The sequence below is a fragment of the Homalodisca vitripennis genome, chromosome 2 (genome assembly GCF_021130785.1).
Source record: "Homalodisca vitripennis isolate AUS2020 chromosome 2, UT_GWSS_2.1, whole genome shotgun sequence".
Classification (NCBI taxonomy): domain Eukaryota; kingdom Metazoa; phylum Arthropoda; class Insecta; order Hemiptera; family Cicadellidae; genus Homalodisca; species Homalodisca vitripennis.
In genome coordinates, this window is record NC_060208.1 from 189,152,606 (window position 1) to 189,173,617 (window position 21,012).

The 21,012-nt window shown below is 32.0% G+C and overlaps 1 protein-coding gene across 2 annotated transcripts; it reads right to left on the reverse strand.

Moving 5' to 3' along the window:
• Positions 1-285: 285 nt before the first annotated feature.
• On the reverse strand, positions 286-18,765 carry LOC124355190 (40S ribosomal protein S11). 2 transcript variants are annotated; one of them, XM_046806196.1, is made up of 4 exons: positions 18,632-18,765; positions 10,844-10,960; positions 7,554-7,759; positions 286-440 (listed from the first exon to the last, which is right to left on the reverse strand). In XM_046806196.1, the coding sequence occupies exons 1-4, from the start codon at positions 18,641-18,643 to the stop codon at positions 317-319; spliced, it is 459 nt and encodes a 152-aa protein (XP_046662152.1). In that variant the 5' UTR covers positions 18,644-18,765; the 3' UTR covers positions 286-316. The 2 variants fall into 2 exon arrangements, with proteins under 2 accessions (XP_046662152.1, XP_046662151.1); XM_046806195.1 differs by lacking the exon at positions 10,844-10,960 and adding an exon at positions 11,001-11,126.
• Between the last annotated feature and the right edge of the window lie 2,247 nt (positions 18,766-21,012).

Consider the following 21,012-nt stretch of genomic DNA (forward strand, 5'->3'; position numbering starts at 1 on the left):
GAAAAATTAAAATATAGAAGCTCACAGGTGAACCAAATGTATTTTACTGTAATATTTTAATACAGTACTATATGTTTAAGGAACTGAAAAACTACTTAATTTTGGAAACGCTTGAAAATAGTCATGCCCTTCTTATAAATGCTAAACCCAACACAATCCAAAATGTATTTTCCCAAAACCAGTTCTAGCCTACAGTACCACAAAAAGAGAATTTTTTGTTCACACAATGCAAGATTTATCCATAAATATTAAAATACATGGATGGCAAATAAAATAACAAGCCAATTTTAAATAAACATTACTTTAATGTCAGTAATTAAAACTTCTTAAAACTCTTTTTGGATCTTGTTCCCTTGGTGACCTTGAGAACGTTGAATCTGACAGTTTTGCTGAGAGGACGACACTCACCGACCGTGACAACATCTCCGATATTGACATCTCTGCAACATGACAAGATTCATGAGTGGACTGAACTGCTAATCAATCAAAATACACTGCTTCTTACATTGACTCTACAACCCAAAGTGGACATATAACTGTAATACTCCTCTAGGGCTGAGAAAGATTGCAGTGCAATCGAAAATTTTAAAATATGTGTCTTTGAAATCAAGACAACCTTAGAAAGAAGTTTTCAAGGTAAGCCTGCCGATTTTCCTGCCAATTAGCTATAACTATTTTGTAAAAATATGACAAGTTATTAGCTAAATATTTAGAAAAGAACTGCAACAAATGTAAATGTTCATAAATAATCGTATTTAAGAGCATAAAACATTTTCTTTACTACACACTAAGACTTTAGCTATAGATTACCAATCATCACAACAATAAGAGTGGTAAATGGCTTTCTTTGGTACATTTGTCTAGTAATTTTTAAAATGTAACAATACACAGGGAAATATCCGTAATATTTCCCTAAATGTGTTATTGCCATATACTAAGGAAAAAAAAAAAAATCCTGTTTCATAAAAAATATTACTTTCTCTGTAGAGTTTGAATAGCGAAGATTGTAACAGACCATCAGTAGCCCAGCCAGTAGTTTGTGGCCGGGAGTTGCAATAGGTCTGTATTTATGTAGCACAATATTTACTGAGACACTTGCATATAGTCAAGCTCTCACACCATTTTGTGCATTTCTAGAAAGAGAATAGGTAAGAGGTTCCAATTTTATTGTTTTATAGAGTATGTCTCTTAAACGAAGTTACAGATATTAACTACAGAATTTACAATTAATTGTATTATTAATCGTGAAAGAACATGAGTTTATTTTGTAATAATTATAATACGTATTTAGCTAAATATTTTAGAAGGGCTGCAATAAATGTACATGTTAATAATCATCTTGACAAGCAAAAACATATGAATATTCTTTTTAATACTTCTTAATACTTTAAGACTTCAGCCACAAATTACCAATCATCACAAACAATAAGAGTGGTGCATGGCTTTGTTTCATCATCAGCCTCTAGTAGTTTTAAAGACGTAATAACGTTTCTAGAAACATCCTTAATATTTCCCCCCAAACATGTTATTTCAAGATTGTATCAGACCATCAGTAGCCCAGCCAGTAGTTTGTGGCCAGGAGTTGCAATAGGTCTGTATTTATGTGGCACAATATTTACTGAGACACTGGCAAATAGCTTAGCTCTCACACCATTCTGTGCATTTTAAAAAAGAGAATTGATCAAACGTTTTAATTGTATTGTTTCTTTTTTTTATGGGCTAAATAACATTCACAATATAAAATTAACACTGTTGAAGAACATGGGTTTATTTTGTAATATTATGATAAGCAGTTAGCTAAATATCTTGGAAAAGAGCTCAAATAAATTACATGTTGATAAATGGTTATTTCAATCAGTACAAAAATATATTTAGCAACACACTAAGACCTCAGCCATAGATTACCAATCATCACAAACAATAAGAGTGGTGCATGGCTTTGTTTCATCATCAGTCTCTGGTAGTTTAAATAAAGATATACCAACTTATTTCGAAATATCCGTAAATAATTTAAGTACAAATTAAGTTTCTCTGGAGAATTTGAACTGTCAAGATTATAAAAGCCCAACACTATCCCAGCCAGTTGTTTTTGGCCTGGAATAGTACATGTTAACCACCACAAAAATATTCTTTTCCGTACACTAAGACTTCAGCCACAGATTACCAATCATCACAAACAATAAGAGTGGTGCATGGCTTTGTTTCATCATCAGTCTCTGGTAGTTTAAATAAAGATATACCAAATTATTTCGAAATATCCGTAAATAATTTAAGTACAAATTAAGTTTCTCTGGAGAATTTGAACTGGCAAGATTATAAAAGCCCAACACTATCCCAGCCAGTTGTTTTTGGCCTGGAATAGTACATGTTAACCACCACAAAAATATTCTTTTCCGTACACTAAGACTTCAGCCACAGATTACCAATCATCACAAACAATAAGAGTGGTGCATGGCTTTGTTTCATCATCAGTCTCTGTTAATTTTAATAATATATTTGGAAATATCCGTAATAATTTAGAAACAAATTAAGTTTCTCTGGAGAATTTGAACTGTTAAGATTATAAAAGCCCACCAGTAACCCAGTCAGTAGTTTTTAACCCAGCCTGGAATAGTAATGTTAACCAGCACAAAAATATTCTTTTCAACACACTAAGACTTCAGCCACAGATTACCAATCATCACAAAAAATAAGAGTGGTGCATGGCTGTGTTTCATCATAAGTCACTGTTAATTTTAAAAATATTACAATATATTAAGAAAAAAACGTAATAAATCCCTAAATATGCTATTAGAATAGGTTAAAGAGAAAATTCCTGTTTGATAACAAATATTAATTTCCCTGGAGAGTTTGGATTGTCAAGAGTGTAACAGACCATCAGTGGCCCAGCCAGTAGTTTGTGGCCGGGAGTTGCAATAGGTCTGAGGAGTTTCTATTGCACAAACCTATTGAGACAAAAGGCACAAAACCATGCTCTGACACCATTTTGTGCATATCTTAAAATAAATTCACGTATGTAAAGTTTTTACATTCAGTCCTAAATTTGGACAAAAATCTATATTAATTAATCTGAGGCTAACGTCTTTATGAACAATTAAGTATGCTTATTATGTTTGGAACAGAAAAAGATAATGTATAATGAATTTGACGTATTTAAACCCTTTTAATGCGAGACATTTTTTCAGTGACCATGCGAAAAATGCCAGCCTGTTTTCAAAAAGTACATGCGAAGAATGCCAGGCCCTTTTTCCATAATTTGACAACTATTTTTTAAAAATGTATAACTTTTTTATTTATTGAAGGAAATTATCCATTGAGGTGTTGTTTTTTATGCAATAATGTGAAGTGCTGTAGATGGAGCTTATATTGGTCACTGTTAAATTACATTAAAAACATAAAACCAATATTTAATACATTTTATTGTTTTGTGAGGCCTTTCGATATCCAAGATATCTTCTTCAGACACATCACAAAAACCTTAAAAAGTTTATTCGTAAAAATCCACTACATTGTTGTATGTACTTGCAATGCATGAATTTAACCTGTTTTTACGTTTGGTGCTGTAACTCAGTTACTTGTTATTCAATCTTTTTGAAACAAAAATTGTTGAATTGGTAATAAAATACACTAAAAAAAGTTATCCTGGTGAATTTGTTGTCAAAGTAGCCGTTTCAAAGCTAATACAATTTGAAAATTTTGAACGGCCGCCATTTTGAAATGCAATGAGATATTTGTTTTATTTTTTTCACTGAAAAGGACCAAAACTAGGTTAACATAACTGTTAAGTTTGAATTCTGTATCTTACGTGGTTTTTGAGTAGTAATTTTTTTCCCAAAAAACACATACAGACAGACGCTAAACGAAGCGAAATAGGGCACCTGTTATATTGCATTATTTGTTAGTTTTGGCCTGCTGAACAATGTGGCAAAGTTTGTTCGAATGGTTGCTGGACACCCTGTATATACTTCTATAAAGAAATTGGCAATTAAAGCACTAATAAATGTTTATATTTCTCCTAGTTTGCATTTAGCAAAACATACTTTGACTGACTGATAAAAGGTAACAATGCCTTAAGTTAAATCATGTAATTTTAATTATACTTGCAATTACATTGAACACTTAAATGCACAATCATAAACTAAAGTCCAAATTTGTTAAACAATGCAATGACTCATTAATGTTTTAATCTCATATTACATAAGTGGATAGTTAGACTAAATCCATTCCTAGTACAATCTTTTTTGGCAACGTACGCAAAGTCTATCATTCGAGGGACTGGAAAATGTTCATTTCTGTGTGTTTTTCCAAACGATATCTCAAAAACCATTTGACTTATGGATTTGAAATTTTGCATGAAGCTTCTTTTCAAATAGGTAACATCAAGTTCAACGATGGTTTATATAATTCCATTGAATTTGGCTGAGCGTTAGTGAATACTTTTACATCGGTGTTATGCGTTAAACATTATGGCAACGAAAAAATTCCACAATAAATAAATCGTAACCAAACAGTACAATCATATGACTTTTGTTAACACATGACATAATACATGTTATTATAGGGTTACACTTTTGCATTCAACCTCATCAATGCATTTTACACACACTCAATGGTGCAGAGTGCTTCTACCGTGTAATTTATAAATGTCCTTATTCCAACAGGAAGTTATGAGTGTGTAACAGACCATCAGTAGCCCAGCCAGTAGTTTGTGGCCGGGAGTTGCAATAGGTCTGTATTTGTGTAGCACAATATTTACTGAGACACTTGCATATAGTCAAGCTCTCATACCATTTTGTGCATTTTATAAAAGATAATATAGTCGAGGTAATTTTAAATAAAAAGGCATTTAAGTGACTAATGTTTGTTCTGTTTACAAAATGAGACACACTAAAAGTAATGGACGTATTTGCCAAAAGACTTCAGTCACAGATAACCAATCATCACTGACAATATGAGTGGTGCATGGCTATGCTTCATCACGAGTCCAGCTCATCCTGTTATTCAGGATAACTGATTATTTAGGTTTCAATCTAACAACTGTTAGAAAATTATTTGTCCTACAACTGATTTAAAAGAGAGGGCAAGTAGAATCTCTCATAAATATGTCTATAAGCATAAAATACGTTTCTATGTCTTTAAAGTAATATATAGGCTTAATTTAAGACTTTAGGTTTGCCTAATACTTTATAAATTGATAAACAAATAGATATTGACTGTCTAGATATAATTGTCTTATCTAAACTAAAGGTTTTTGTGAATAATCAACTACAACTGTAATAAAAACTTAGTGTTACATTCTCTCTCATACGCAACGTCAACTCATTGAAGAACTTTAGATTGATACTTAAATTTCACAAAAACAACTTTGCCCTTGTGTGATAATAATAATGGTATATACAATGATTGTTTGATATCCCAATGTAACGAAAATTATCTGTTTCTAACATATTAATTCCGATATATATATATAGCTGATCAGGAAAAGGACGTCAAACCTGTAATTAATGACTAGAGAAACAAATAGATAACTAAATCTGGTTTCTCCCAGAAGTTTTTATTAATAACTTCAATCAGCTGAAAGAATTGAGCAGTCCTGAAAGTGTTTTTTAGCCTTAAAACAAATAACATACCAATTAAATTGTTTGTTTATCAATCAGTGGTCATAAAAAAAACCCACATGTCTAATCTGATATACAGTGTTTAACCAAGCTTCTTGTCATACCTGTGATAGGTATTACAATTTGCGTATATTTGTTTGTAAAAAAGTAAACAATTAAATGTACTTCTCAAAACGACCTTTATACCAAAAGTGGAACAAGGTGTCTGTTGGAAGATTTAATTTGGCATTCCAGAATACAGCCTACACCAATGGAGATGTAAGCCAGATCAATTCTGAATGCAGTGTATGCTCTAATCATAGTAGGAGAATCACATTATAAAGATAGAATATTAAAATCTACATTATTATCTTTTATTAAATTAGAATCATTCAGAAGCACAGAAATCAAGACCAATTTAAAAGTGCACAAAATAAATTACACTAACTGTTATAGAACGTTATATGGATAAACAAATTAAGACAAAAACAGACTTCAGCTTAGATAACCGATCATCAGTTAACAGTAAGAGTGGTGCATGGCATAGCCTCATCATCAGTCTTCAGCACTATTACAGAGGTAAATTCAAAGTATCTGGATAAACTATTGTTTATTCATAACACATTTCTTCTGATTCTGGTTAGTTAAATTATTATACAGTTAATAACAATGTGGATAGTTAAAACTACATATACACATCCAAAACTTCAGCCTTACAAAAACCAATCATAAGAAACAAACAAGAGTGATGGATGGCTAGATTCATCATCAATCTCTGAACATTTGAGAACTCTTCTTCAGGTATGGTTTGATATAGGCCAATTTAAAATGTATTATAAAAAGATTCATATCACCAATGTTTTAAAATAATGTACCAGACCATCAGTAGCCCAGCCAGTAGTTTGTGGCCGGGAGTTGCAATAGGTCTGTATTTGTGTAGCACAATATTTACTGAGACACTTCCATATAGTCAAGCTCTCATACCATTTTGTGCATTTCTAGAAAGAGAATTAATACAATAGTTAAATTTTATTCTTCAATAAAGTACATCTCTTAAACGAAGTAACTGATATTAACTACAGAATATAAAATTAATATTGTTCAAAAACACGAGTTTATCTTATAATAATATAATAAGTAATTAGCTAAATATTTTGGAGCTGCAATAAATTGCATGTTAATTAATAATCATGTTGACAAGCAAAAAAATATGAATATTCTTTTTAACACATAAGACTTCAGCCACAAATTACCAATCATCACAAACAATAAGAGTGGTGCATGGCTTTGTTTCATCATCAGTCTCTGGTAGTTTAAAGACATTTAACTATGAATCCAGAAACATCCTTAATCTTTCCCCAAGCATGTTTCTACCAAAACTAAAGAAAAATCCTGTTTTATGAAAAATTTTACTTCTCAAGAGATTTAAAAGTGACAAGATTGTAACAAACCATCAGAAGCCCAGCCAGTAGTTTGTGGCCAGGAGTGCAATAGGTCTGTTTTGGTACCATCCCCAGTAAATTATTCCCTAAGTCTAAAACGTTAAACTTATTGTTCACATAACCTACAGTACCACAGCCATCTTTTGTAATCCCTTTTTTAAGCATCAAGCTTCTCCTGTCGTACAGTGGATACCAGTGGTGAGACACTTTAAATTAGCCAAAATCTTCAATTTTGAACTACATGGAAAGAAAAATACTGACGTTTGATAATTATCTTAAATTTCAACAAATTCAAATTTTAATTATACTTGTAAATAGTTTAAAATTGGGCCTATAATTATTTGACTGTGCATGCTCTAATAAATAAAGCCCTCATCCGGTATTAAATATTATTTTATTTAGTCAATCATGATTTATTAACAGTTTTTTATGAGAGATTAAATTATAAATGACTCTTTGATTATGTAAAAAGATAGCAATTTGATTTCTAACTATTGATGAATTATTTTATTACCTGAAACATGGTGAAAGGTGAACAGACATGTTCCTGTGACGTTTCTCAAAACGGTTGTACTTCCTGATGTAGTGAAGGTAGTCTCTACGGATCACAATTGTCCGTTGCATCTTCATCTTCTGGACCAGTCCAGTCAAGATACGCCCTCTTATAGACACATTTCCGGTGAAAGGACATTTCTTGTCGATGTATGTACCTTCAATGGCCTGCAAATGTTGGCAGTGTTACAAAACGTGTAGTTTACACTTAAAAAATTTGTGATTTTAATGGAATTACATACCAACAAAGTGTTTGAATAAAAACTGTGATATAACCAAAAATTAATTAACAAGTAGTTACTTTAAAACAATAAACAAATTAATGTAGAGCTCATGAAATATTAAGGCCTGTTCACATATACAGAATACACATGTACAGAATAATTAATGTTACTACTAGCATGAGTTATATCAAACAAAATCTTCTATTCTACATAGTTGAACTATTTTGTGTTCAAGAATGGAAAAAAATGTGTCTATAGAAATCGTAACTTCTCGGAATTCAATGAAAATTGCATTCAACTACAAAAAATATACAAATAAATAAAAATATAGTTCATAATCAAAATTTCAAAAAATATTTTGCATTACCCACTCATTAAACTAGCGTTCAGTAAAGAAGCAACGCACACTATATTAATTAATATTGGCTGCATTAAGCACAACACTTCAACAAGTCAATAAAATAGTGTTAATTGTCGATTGGGCACAAACACTCAGACTCTTAGACCCATTGCCAATAACATAAACCACCACCATGTTGTTAATAAAAAACAAGTTACCACACACACAAATCTAACCAAGGTGTTACTCATCTACTGATTATTAAATTCATAGATGTTATAAAAGTAAAAACACATCAGGATAGAATAACATTATTTTAAATTATGATTTTATTTTTGAAGTGCGCTCCTGTAACCTAAATTAGTTACTCTAGTGTTTTTATACTATACAATGGAATTTATAACATTTCTGATGAAAAGATAACATCTATTCTCCTGGAAAGAACTAAATTCTTCTATCAAAGTATGCTTAAAAATGTCAAAAAATGAGAAATCTTTTAATTTAAAAAAAGTTATTCTGATAACTATACTTTTTCTGGGGCAAAGATTAAAAGAGTTAGTCAACATGATCAAATTTGTCAACCTCTCAAATATCTGACTGACCTCGTATTAGCCAGAGTATGCATTACATGATAAATAACCACTACATTTTTAGTAATTTATTACAACCTCACAGTAATTCAAAATATGATTAAAGTAGTGATAATATTAGATTAATTGAACACAGATATTAAAATAGACTAAGAAGACATGCATATATTACAATACAAACCTTCGGCTACAGGGCAAAATACTGCCCTGTAAATGACTTGGCACTTAAAATGATCATGCTTTATTTACCTTTAACTATCCAACTACAATTTGTTAGAATTTTCTCCTCAGGGTTAGTACTGCCATTGCTTTGTAAGATACAATAGATTCCTAAATACAAAGCATGTTTGAATAGTATGAGTTTAGTATTTTGTTACTATTATTTGGTTTATCGGTTTTATCACAGTTTATTTAATCAGCTTTTGACCGAGACGGACACACTCTAATACTATCCCGACTGTAAGTAAGTATCTCAAAGTAAGTAAATGAATGGTGTCACAGTGAAGGTGTTAAATCTCTACACCGTCAATCAACATTACAGAACAGTAGGATTTCTCTTTGATACTTTTTGAGAAACTTTGTACTTCCTATTTCACTGAAAATCCAAACATCCAAATAATCAAAACAAATAGTAAATAAAACAAGGTTTAATTTTATCTTTATAAAATTTGGCTGTTAATAAGGAACACTTAGAATAATATGTGTGCAACAGAGCACTTCTTCAGCAACAGAGCAAACATGACTATTTACTTTTCAAAAATGCTTTGTACAAGGATTTAATTTTAATCCACGTTATAATAATAGTACAAATTAATTATAATACCATCTTATATCAAATTACCACCACCACAAGAAATAATACAACAATAACTACATTGTAACAAAAACATTTATTTCATTATTTAAAAAAAGATCTAATAAAAAAAGGACAAATATTACCGACGTAAAATGAATTCTCGTACACATATAAAGGTCCAAATCAGTAACGTTCAATATAAACAACCTAATTAGTAATAACATACCAATATGTAGACAGCAAGTTTGGAGAGGTATCTTTCAATTATCTAATAGCAATCTGATGTAAACACCTCAGTTAAAAATTAGTACATAATGCAATGATTAATTTTTTCAATTGCTTTTCCTTGTTTAACCTGATTGTTTCGGGTATTTTATTGTAGTAAAAATATAGGCTAGGTGTATTGCTAAAACATATTATTGATTTAGCAATTTTAAAACAGAACACCTTCTTTGTTTTAAACCTCAGTTAAAAATTAGTACATAATGCAATGATTAATTTTTTTTCAATTGCTTTTCCTTGTTTAACCTGATTGTTTCGGGTATTTTATTGTAGTAAGAAAATATAGGCTAGGTGTATTGCTAAAACATATTATTGATTTAGCAATTTTAAAACAGAACACCTTCTTGGTTTTAATAATTATCAGGATTAATACATCAGTACTTGTCATAATATCAATTTCATTAAGACACTCTGAATTATTTAATAATTAAAATGTCTTTTAAAATAAACTGTTATGATTTTTCAGCATACAAAGTAATATTTAATATCTTTCCTTTCTTTTAAGGGATGAAAAAGTTTGCTCAAGTAGAGGTCAATTGTGTATAATGATGTCACAGCACACATAACAGACATTATTCATAATATTATTATTTTATTTACAACATATTTTTTGTATTAAACTTGGCATGTCTAATAATAATATATTAATTATTTTAAACTTTTGGCTAAACCTAAATTGTTTAATCTTTTTATTGATTGGGCCTTATTTAATTAATATTAAACACATTACGAGGAATTTATAAAAATTATTAAAGTTATGATCTGAATAAACTATTAATCCATCCAAGTATGCAAAATAAAAGTATTCCCATTTAGTTAATTAGATTATTTGAGAAGAAACAAAACTATCTCAGAAACTTACAACACTCATTTCCTGGTCTTAAATAAATAAAGGTTAAATATACAATCCACCTCGAAATACAATAGACAACAGAGACCAAAGTTAGAAGACAAAGGCAGAAGCTGGACCAGAAGACATCCCACCGACACCTGGTAACCAACCCAAATCTTAAAAGTTACCTCTCTGGGAGTTTTGAAACCAAGACCAACACTGCGACTTCTCCTCAGCGCTTTCTTCTTGAGACCAGGTTTTGGAGCAAGGAACACTCCAGGTTGCTTTTGAAAAGCCCTCTCATTCTACAACACACAATCTGGTTAATACTGTTACGACACTTACCTCTCTTGGGGTTTTAAAACCCAACCCCACATTACGTGTATACCGCAACGACTTCCTTTTCTTGGCTCCCAAACCTTTCTTTCTATTCAAGAAAATTGTCGGTTGCCTTTGAAAGGAGCGTTCAGTCTGAAATCAAATAAATAATTTAAATGCGAATAAAAGATCATTAGATTAAAAGTAACCATTTGTACACTGCATTTTATATAATATTGTTGTTCACTTACAATCAATTTATTTTGATTCACACTAGGCCTAAAATGTTTAAGGTAATTAAGGTTGACAATAACAAGTAATGATAGGTATGTTAAAGTTTCAGTTAAATCCTTTAGTGTCAGTACGTTTACCCAAATTTGGAGGGGATTTAGGGATTTTAACTAATGGAATTTCAATTGTGAAACTAATCCCATTACAGTAAGATTCTGAAAAATATTTTTAGTAATATTTATAAAACATCTAACACTTCACAAGCTAAATACAAATCCTATCAAATTATACGCAGCCAACTGTTACTTGCAAATTTAAAAAATTTATTCATATTTCAAAAGAAATGAATTAATAGGGTAAAAAATGCAATACTGATTGATAATGCTTTGTACAACAATATCCTTAGCAAGAACTTCCTGCCATAGGCCTATAATGGTTGCAGCTTAAAAAAAAAAAAAAAAAAACATTTGGCACCGGCTATTGTTTTTCCATTTACCTTTGACAATGTTAACACAAACCTGGAGACAAATACATTGCAGTACAAATGGCAATACATTTTTTCAAATTTTTTCTGTCAAACCTTTTGTAAACTACTCATGAAATGTTTGCTCAGAAACATACAAATTGATAATTATAATATATTTGCAGTATGGAAAGGGCTAAATGAGTGTTATACTTATAAATAGTACAGATTTGGTTTTTGAAATGTCAAAAGATGTGGTCTCCCTGCTGTGAAAGATAACAATAGGCCATATAGGCCTACACAGATTTTAATTCTTAAAATCACTGTTAGCACTAGGATATTTTCAAAATGTTTGATCTTAATGTGTGTATGTTCTATGTTTACTATTTTCTTTGAAGTATTATCCAGACAGAACCTTTGTTCACCTAATACTTTGGTTTTATAACTGTAAATAAAAAGTAACTATTTCTGTAAGAGAAAAATAATCTGAATTGACAAGTTAAACATAAGTTATACTTTTTGATGACCCCAGTTTGTTAAAAATGATTGACAATTACTTTTATCAAATCAATATATTACACTTTCTAGAGAGTTTTATTAATGGGCTATGGAAAAAGATCTTGTTCAAAACTGAAAGCCTAAATAGTATTATTTCTTATTGACTGTGTACCCAACAAGAAATTCTGCCTAAATAAAATTATGGTAAAAATAATAGCTTCTGAAAATATCTGCGTGAGAATTCCCAGTAATTTATCTTATTACAAACTATCATGTGTAAGGGTAAAATAAGTCCTGTTGTCCACATTAAATCTAAATCTGTATTCATTTATATATATTTTATATAATTATTATTTGAATTAATAATTATATAAAATAACTAACATTTACAAAACTAATTATTTTAACTTTCAGTACAACACTCACTAACATATTTTCCAAAACCTATAGAACATATTTGCCTATTCACAGCTTAAACCTAGAAGTAACACACACAGCATATCCAGCGCATTAACATTTTAAACTACGCCACTTTTCAAGTAGTAAATATCATCAGATTGCAATAAAATTTAGATTCTTTGTTTGAAGGTTATTTTTGACGATCGAAGGATTGTGAAAGAAACAGGATCTTTCTGGACATTTGCCATCGTTCAGTGAAACAATGGCAAATTCCTGACTTAGGCGTGCCACAACGCTTTGGTAAGATTTGTTTATTGTACCTAGTTTGTAATTATGTATTACGTTAGTTCTTTTACCTGAAGAAGAGATTAGATTGCAGATCTCGAAACGTAGTGTTACTGATTTCTTGTTTCACTGAATGATGGCAAATGTCCGGAAAAATCCTGTTTCCTTCAAAATTTAGATGCTTGCAAAGAGAATGAACCAAACTTCTCAAATATCATAGTTTTAAAACCCCCAACCCTCAAAATCTCAAAGTATGGCTGATGTTAGTGGTTTAGAATAGTATTTAAACCCTTTGTACACCAGCACCTGGGTTCTGCTCGCCCCATGACCGCTCAAGCTCGACTGATAGATAGCTTACAACCCAAATCCGCCAAGGCCTATTGGTACACTTGACTTGTACAATGCTTTACAATTTTCTCTATACCGCCTTTAGTTTTTATGTATATTGCATGATATAATTTTTGTTTTGTAGCTTTTGAGATTGGTTATTGATTAGCGTAAATTAGAAGTGCATTTTGTACCCTATAAAACGTTCATGGTAATAACTACAAAAAAGAAAATTACATTAATCAATTTACACAAAAAATCAGAGTAGTTTACGATAAACAGATCCAGTTGATATATTGATTTTAATAAAAAATATTTGTGTTTAGCCTAAGTTACAACTATTTTAATTATTTATTAACCCATTCGTGACTGAATAAATTACTTTTATTTTTGGACCACAGGACTGGATATTTTCCATGCTTTCGTGTAAGAACAGGTGCACTTTGCATAACACTTACTGTATAACATGCTATGAATATTATAAATTTACCTTAGTTATTCCTTGTTATTATTATATGAACACAAAATGTTAGTTTTTTAAAATATACATATATTTACACTATTTACAAATTTTTATTGTACTTCTTTAGAAGTTGGTTTGAGTGTGAAACACCTCAAAACATGTTTCCAGATGAAGTGGAACATGACACTTTTTACACTGGTACACTGTTTCACTTCTTTTCTCCTGTGAGGCACAAACTTTACATTTTCTTGAGGGCCTGGCTTTGGTGGTTGGAGGTATCTTTTCAATAAAATGCCCCCAAAACTTTCCTTGAAGGCGCAGTGGGGATTCCCCACAAGCGGGAGGAGGTCTACCAGCAGTTGATCTGGGAGGTAGCTGCACATTCTGCAGTATTTCTCTGCCAAATTTGTTCTGAATGTTGAGATTGATTGTTTTTTTTCCCAGTCATTATATTATGCACTGTTAGACAATTATATATAGCAACATCAAAGAGATAGAAAAAAAAAAAATCTTTTTGTATCCTTTTTTTACGGTTCTTCGCATCACTGGGAAGGAGGACAATCTCTGATCTTGTTTATCAACCCCACACATTGATTGGTTATAATCAACCACAACATTTGGTTTGAGAGTTGATTTTTGGGTTAGGCCTACAGTACCAGAACTGTACCAGTTGTCCATGAACAGTACACGCCCTTGATCCAAAAGATCTGAACATAAGTCCAAGACAACTTGTTCACTGACTGAGAACTCTTGACTAAGCCTAGCAGTAGTATCTTTCCCCGTATAGATTTTAAAAATTATAACAGTACCCAGATTTTGAATCACATACTTTATAGATTTTTATCCCAAACCTGGCTCTTTTTGATGGGTTTGAATTGTATCCAAGAAAGCCTTCCCCGAAACATCATCAAAACTCTCATCAATACAAATATGTCTATCAGGGGTGAAAATCTTTTTGAAAACTAGTAAGAGATAATCAACTATGGGCCTGATTTTTCTCAATTTGTCTGTCGGGTTTTAGAGACGATGAAAAATGGAGATACCTTGAAATCAATTTGAACCGGTCCCCTTGCCATGGTTTCACCAATATATGGGCATACACTTTACTCTTCTAGTGGACCAATAGTCACTAATTGTAGACTTTGGATTCTGGGCTAATAAGATAACTAAGGCAAAATATGCCTTTAGTTCATTTACAGAAAATGTATTTCCATTTAGACACTCTGTTATTGTCTCCCTCTCCCAATCCTAGGCTATATCACTGGCATATTTGTTCGTTTCATTACATACCTGAGCCCACCAAAAAGGTTTTTCGTCACAGAAGTAATTGAACACATCTGATTCAGTGCAGTTTTTCTCCTAAAAGCCTCGAAATGATAGATTTATTCCATGATTGCCGGTAAAACGCATTTTACTAACAGTATTTGGTCCAACACTCCCACGCAAAATCACAAGGCCTGGCCGGTGGGTTTTCGTCACTTTCATTATCACTGCTGTCATCGTTTGTACCATCATACATTTCATTATTTTCATGTATTATGTCATCTTGTTCACTGTCACTTTCCTCATCACCACTTTCATCTAAAACATTAGCAACGTAAGCCGCAAAATCATCCGAATTTACAAAACACATCATTCCGGTCGCGAGACGCCATCTTGACTGTCTACAAACGAAAGAAAGCTGTTTTGCCAAGATGATTTGAGGCAATATCAGATGTTTTTCAGCAACGAAAGAAGAAGAAAAGCGTAAGACAAAAAATATTGAGAACAAAATATGCAGCAAATGTGAATGCCTCTGCGATCTATCGGCAATATATTCAACTACGTCGATGTCGTGTCTAGCGGACGGGCGCTGCCCGTCTTTAGTCCATTGGGCCGCGCAAAAGTGAAGGACGGAAAACTGCCCGTCCAACGTCTTGAATGGGTTAAATTAATATAATTAAATCATACTTATCCAACAATAAACACATTTTAATTGAGGTATACTGGCTGAAAACATCATAAGACTATTTGATTTGTAAGTGATTTAATCGGAATAAAAATAACAGTTAACTTTATAAAACTAAACAAAATAGTTATATAACTCAATTATGTTTGAATGTCGTTACAGTTTCTTTGTATAATTTTATATCTGAGATCTTACCTATTTCCTGTTCAAGTTCCTTGTCTATTGGTTATGATTTCTTAACCCTTTTAGGACGAGCGGACTATTAATAGTCCGCACTAGTTTTGCCGAAGAAGACGATGCGGGCTTTCAATAGTCCGCACTAGTTTTACCGAAGAAGACGAGCGGACTTTTATGTGCCCGCCGGTTTACGTTTGCATAATACTCACGTAATATCGAAAATACGATGAACAAAATTAGTTTTCCTTGTAGAGGCACATCCTGAGACAGGAAATGGAGTATTTCGGAACTTATCTTGGCCAAACAATACAACATATGTCTATTTTTAGAACAGCTGCACGTGAGCGCCTATTGTAGTGCCAGTCGGCGGAGCGCGCCAATTCCGTCTAGTTTGTTTACATTCAGTCACAGTGCGGTCGCGTTGACTATAGTTGATTGTTTCAGATCAGTTATAAACTTAGTGTTTATAGATTTATAGTGAAATGTGTTTTGTTCAACTTCTTTTGTGAATATGGATCAATTTAACTTAGCTGATCACAGCAGTGAACTGGACCGTGAGTTACAATACTCAGAAAGTGCATCTGAACACTTTGTAGTAATGTAAGTTTTTTTGTTGTAAAACAATTATTTCTCAACCAATGTTAATAAAATTTTGTATTTAAACTGAAAACTATGTAAGAAACATAGTAATATTAGTTCCCACAGTAAAAAAATTTTTTTTTATCATAGTATTAAAACTGAAGCCAAACTTAATAAAATAAAAAAATAAAATAAAAATTCTAAAATTTTATTTAATTTTTAATTTTTCTGGTTATTGTAAATAGTAATAAATGCTACCATATTGTAGACAATTTAATTATGTACATGTGGATAAAAAATGGTGTAAGGACAATTTAAAATAATGGACTTATAATATATTTATCAAACTACTACATTTTGCCCAATTTCACCGTCGTCTTCTTTGGTATGTTCGCTATGAAATATGGTCACGTCAAAAAATGCGTACCTAAAAAATAACCAAAATTTTTGTCGTCCTAAAAGGGTTAATATTTAAATTAGATAGGCTAACTGTAGCTAATTGTACATATTAAATTAGTTCTTTAAATTTAAAATGTATGATTTACTATTTTAGATAGCCTACGCTGTAATCGATTAAGAGTTCTGCTATTTGATAATTTAGATGTCGATGTTTGTACCAAACGATATATAACGCGTAGCCCTGCATGCTTTCGGTACTGTCTAAAGTTTTTACAAAAAATATTTTAGCGCAACAGAAATAATTTAATGACAAAGTAGTTACCGCATCTCATTTAATATGAAATAACAGAAAATGGTATTTATTTACAATAGCGTGACCATGGAAAAGGACTTTTTTTTTCATGGGTTGGGCATTTATAGCCAAGTATTATTATCACAGGTGCATATGAACTGAAGGAAAGTATATTAATGTTTATATTGATGCCTTTCGGACATTATTGCGTTAAGGAGCAGGGGCATCACGTGATCTGGGATTCGACTTTTGCAAGCTTGAGTTAATTTTTTTTCTAAAAGAGCAAGCAGTGCGCAGGGGGCAGGCATCGTTGACAGGATTAACATATTAGTCAGCATCATTTCAGTAACTTATCACTTACCTTAATGTTCAGGTGGGTACAGTTTTGCAACCGCAACCCAGAAATGGTGGATCCGCTCATTGAGGTTTAGGTATTTCGCCTTAAAAAGGTATTCACCCAAATACCCCACAATATGAGTTTTTATCCTGCCGTAACGCGGAATTTTATCCTTAACACTTCTCCACGTCCCCTACATTGTATTTGTGTGGGCGTGAGTGCGTGGGTCCACAAACTCCTTTGAGTGATTCACTGTCTCATGTATAAAGCCCTCGTCCCCTAAGCAGTCGTACGCACGCCAACAGTCACTAATAATTTTACTTCCCAGTAAAATTTTTTCATTCACGATCATTAACAGATTTTCCTTGTCCCTTTTATCTACCGGCACTAAAAATGTTTCGTGTGGTGCGGTCTATATGCGTGTTTGGTACGATTATTTTATATGAAAGTACGATAATTCTCGTTGTTGGTATGATAATCGGTTTTAAAAATCTGGCTACACTGAGTTTCAGCAGACGCGGAGTTATAGGAAACTGTCAAAAACGGAGTTTTCAGAGGATTTAAAAAAAATCGTAGCTCCTTTGATTTTCGTTGCCGACGAATTTTTTCTTCAATATTGTTTTCAGGAAAAACAATGAACAACCTTTCCATGGTCACGTTAATGTAAACTGATACCCAGAAAACTTTTATGAAAAATAGATTGACTAAAATAAACTCTTACAATAAGTGTGAAGTATACCACGAGAGTAAAGCAGCTGTGTAAAGGTAATTGGTGGTTCTAACTTTAAAATTAATGAAGGAAGTCCTTATTTATTTGAAAAGGAAACCAAAACCATTCTTGGCTTTTACCTATCGGATGAGGTAAGTGGTTTTACCATGAGAAGTGAAATGAACCAGAGGATAGTGTCCAAAGTGTTAATATAACACTAAGGATTAAAAAAAAGTAGTAGATAAACTACTAGCTCTAGTTTATCAGTCAAAATAAAACTGTGCTAGGCTTGAATACATGTAAAAGCGGATTCCCTATAATTAAAATTGGTTATGAGAATGCAATTAATCTTGTAATTCATATCCCTAAATAACAATTTGCAGAGAATTAAAATTTAACACGTGGTTTCACATAACAGCAGCACGAAACACTTTTACTTACAGTATTCAAAATGAAGATCGTACTTAATAATTGTAAATTATAATAAAGTCTGATTACAGATTTATACAAGTACAAAATAATAATAACAGCATGGTATCCACATTTATTACCTGATCTGCCATGGTTTACGTCTACGATTGCCCAGGCCCCAAAGGAAAGGAAGTTCACGCTCACACCTAATACCAAGCAGGGCAGAGTAAAGCTACACAACTAAAATGGCCGGAGGCAAAGACGACCGATTAGATTAATCAGTAAGGAGACCTAAGCTGCAGACCTTCAGACAAGCAGACCGAATCAAAAAAATATTCATGTCTTCCTGAATTTCTAAAAAATAATATATTATTTAGTTATCTTTCAAATAAAATGATATTTGTTTATTTCAGTATAATTGCAGTATTTTACTGTTGAGAGTGTAAATATATGACGCCTTTCTTAGAACATTTAGTTATCAGTAAATATAAACTAAAATACATCAGCCCCATTAAAAAATTTGTTAAGGTTATAAAAAGGTCGATCCAGTAGCCACTGGAGAAGTTTTTTCTTTGTATTCATCAACTCTTGATTTCATTTAGTAGACTGTTGTAAGATTTTGCTCCCGTATACGAAGGTTTCTTTTTAAAGAATTTTCTAGTATGGTTAGGTATGGTGAAGTTTCCTCTATGTCTTATGTTATGCTGATGTAGATCTTTGTTTCCTTGAAGCTGTCCTCCAATGACATTAATAACTGTTTCTACTATGTACAAGCTTACAACTGTAAACATTTTGCATTCCATGAATATTTGTCTACAGCTGTCAAGAGGTGCAAGCACTTCTTGCAATAAAAAAGGACAAAAGATTTAAGCCAGCCATAATTCTTAGCGTTCATTTTTTTCAATAATATAACGGGTTCAAGGTTCTTGGCTGAAGCGGTGACCCACCCAAGGATTCCATTGGGTGGCTCTCAAATAGTGCCTGGTGTGTAATCTTGACGGTTTCTGTAGCGCTGATTGCTTTTGTCCTTTTTATTGCAAGAAGTGCTCTACTTAACTTATTGCAAGGTTCAGTTTGTACTGCGCATGATAGGTTGTCACCAAAGTTTTAAACCAAGATGTTTGGAAGAGATGAAAGTGTAAAGATCAGGAATATGGGAGATGTATTACTTAGTGCCAAAAGTCAGCTGCTTAGTTTTGTCTTCATTAAAAACCAAATCGTGATTTTGACGGTTTGCAATACTAGGTTTGACACTTATAAAGGGTCTATCACCAAAGATTCAACTGATTTATTTTCAGTGAGTAATAAAGTGTCATCTGTGTACATTATAGTATGGCAGTACGGTTAAATTAACATTGGAACTTCGTTTGTAAATAGTATAAACAAGAGGGGGCGAGAACTTACCCTTGGAGCTCCTCTGTAGTCACTAGTAAAATTCAAGATCTTGAAATAACTGATCTTCCATGAAAAATTTCTTTAAGTTCGACTAACTTACTGCGACCTTTTATGTAGGATGTAAACCATTTTTTAATGTATGTTGAATACCAGTTAGTTTGTGTAAGAATAAAGTCTTGACTAAGACAGTCACGACAGTAAGAAAATTAAGCCTTGTATAAATCTATAAAAATGCCAGATACAGTTTTCCCTTCTTCTAGAGATTCTAAAATAAATTCAGCTGTACCAAGTACGATTTTAACGGTTGACTTTCCCTCCATAAAACCGTGTTGGTGGCTTGTTCAAATGTCATTGATTTGCACGTGATATAAAACTCTTTTAAGCATATTTTTTCAATGACTTTGGATGTTGAAAGGATGGCAGAAATAGGCTTTTAGTTTGAAACTTCATTTTTCTTTCCTTTTTTTTGCAAAAATATCTCTTTAGCAATTTTTTACTTTGTAGGAAATGGCCTTGGAAATTTGAAACGAAAGTAATATATAAAAAATAGATAATAAGTTTATATTTGAAGAATTTTAAAATCTTTGATGAAGGTTCACCTGTTCCTGTAGAACCTTTTGGGTTTCAACCATTACCTGTCTATCTCTTCAGCTGTTGTTGAAGGAAAAGCCGACATTACGGTACAAAGATTAGTGCATTGTGTATTTACTGTTGTAATGTAGGGCATTTGGCTGTTTTTAGAGTTTGTTTTGCTACGTTAGTGAAGTAATTATTGAAGTGATTGGCAATTTCAATTTTTTCCATCTTCTATTCCTAGTTATGTATGTTTGAACAATTAATTAATTCGCTATTAATTACTTCCCAAATAGCATTGCTTTTATTATCTGAGTTTTATGTGTGTGAACATTACTTGCGTGGTGCCCTAGAGTCATTTTGTACGTCTACTTACGTTTAAACATATAGGTTTCCATCATATTACATAAGAGTGAGTTACCTAAGTAGGTTATGGGCTTAGATTTTAAACATTTCATTTTTATTTATTTCAATGAACGGCAATAGACCTATTTACAATATTTAGTTTCTTGATGACTGAAACAATATGAAGAACCTTTATAAATACTATCAC

What these genes read in the sequence shown, in the direction of transcription:
- LOC124355190 (XM_046806195.1), bottom strand. An exon ending in GTTTTAAAACCCCAAGAGAG is followed by an intron (nt 7,760 to 11,000) that starts GTAAGTGTCGTA and finishes CAACATTTGCAG; the next exon opens with GCCATTGAAGGTACATACAT. An exon ending in CACCTTTCACCATGTTTCAG is followed by an intron (nt 441 to 7,553) that starts GTAATAAAATAA and finishes GTCATGTTGCAG; the next exon opens with AGATGTCAATATCGGAGATG.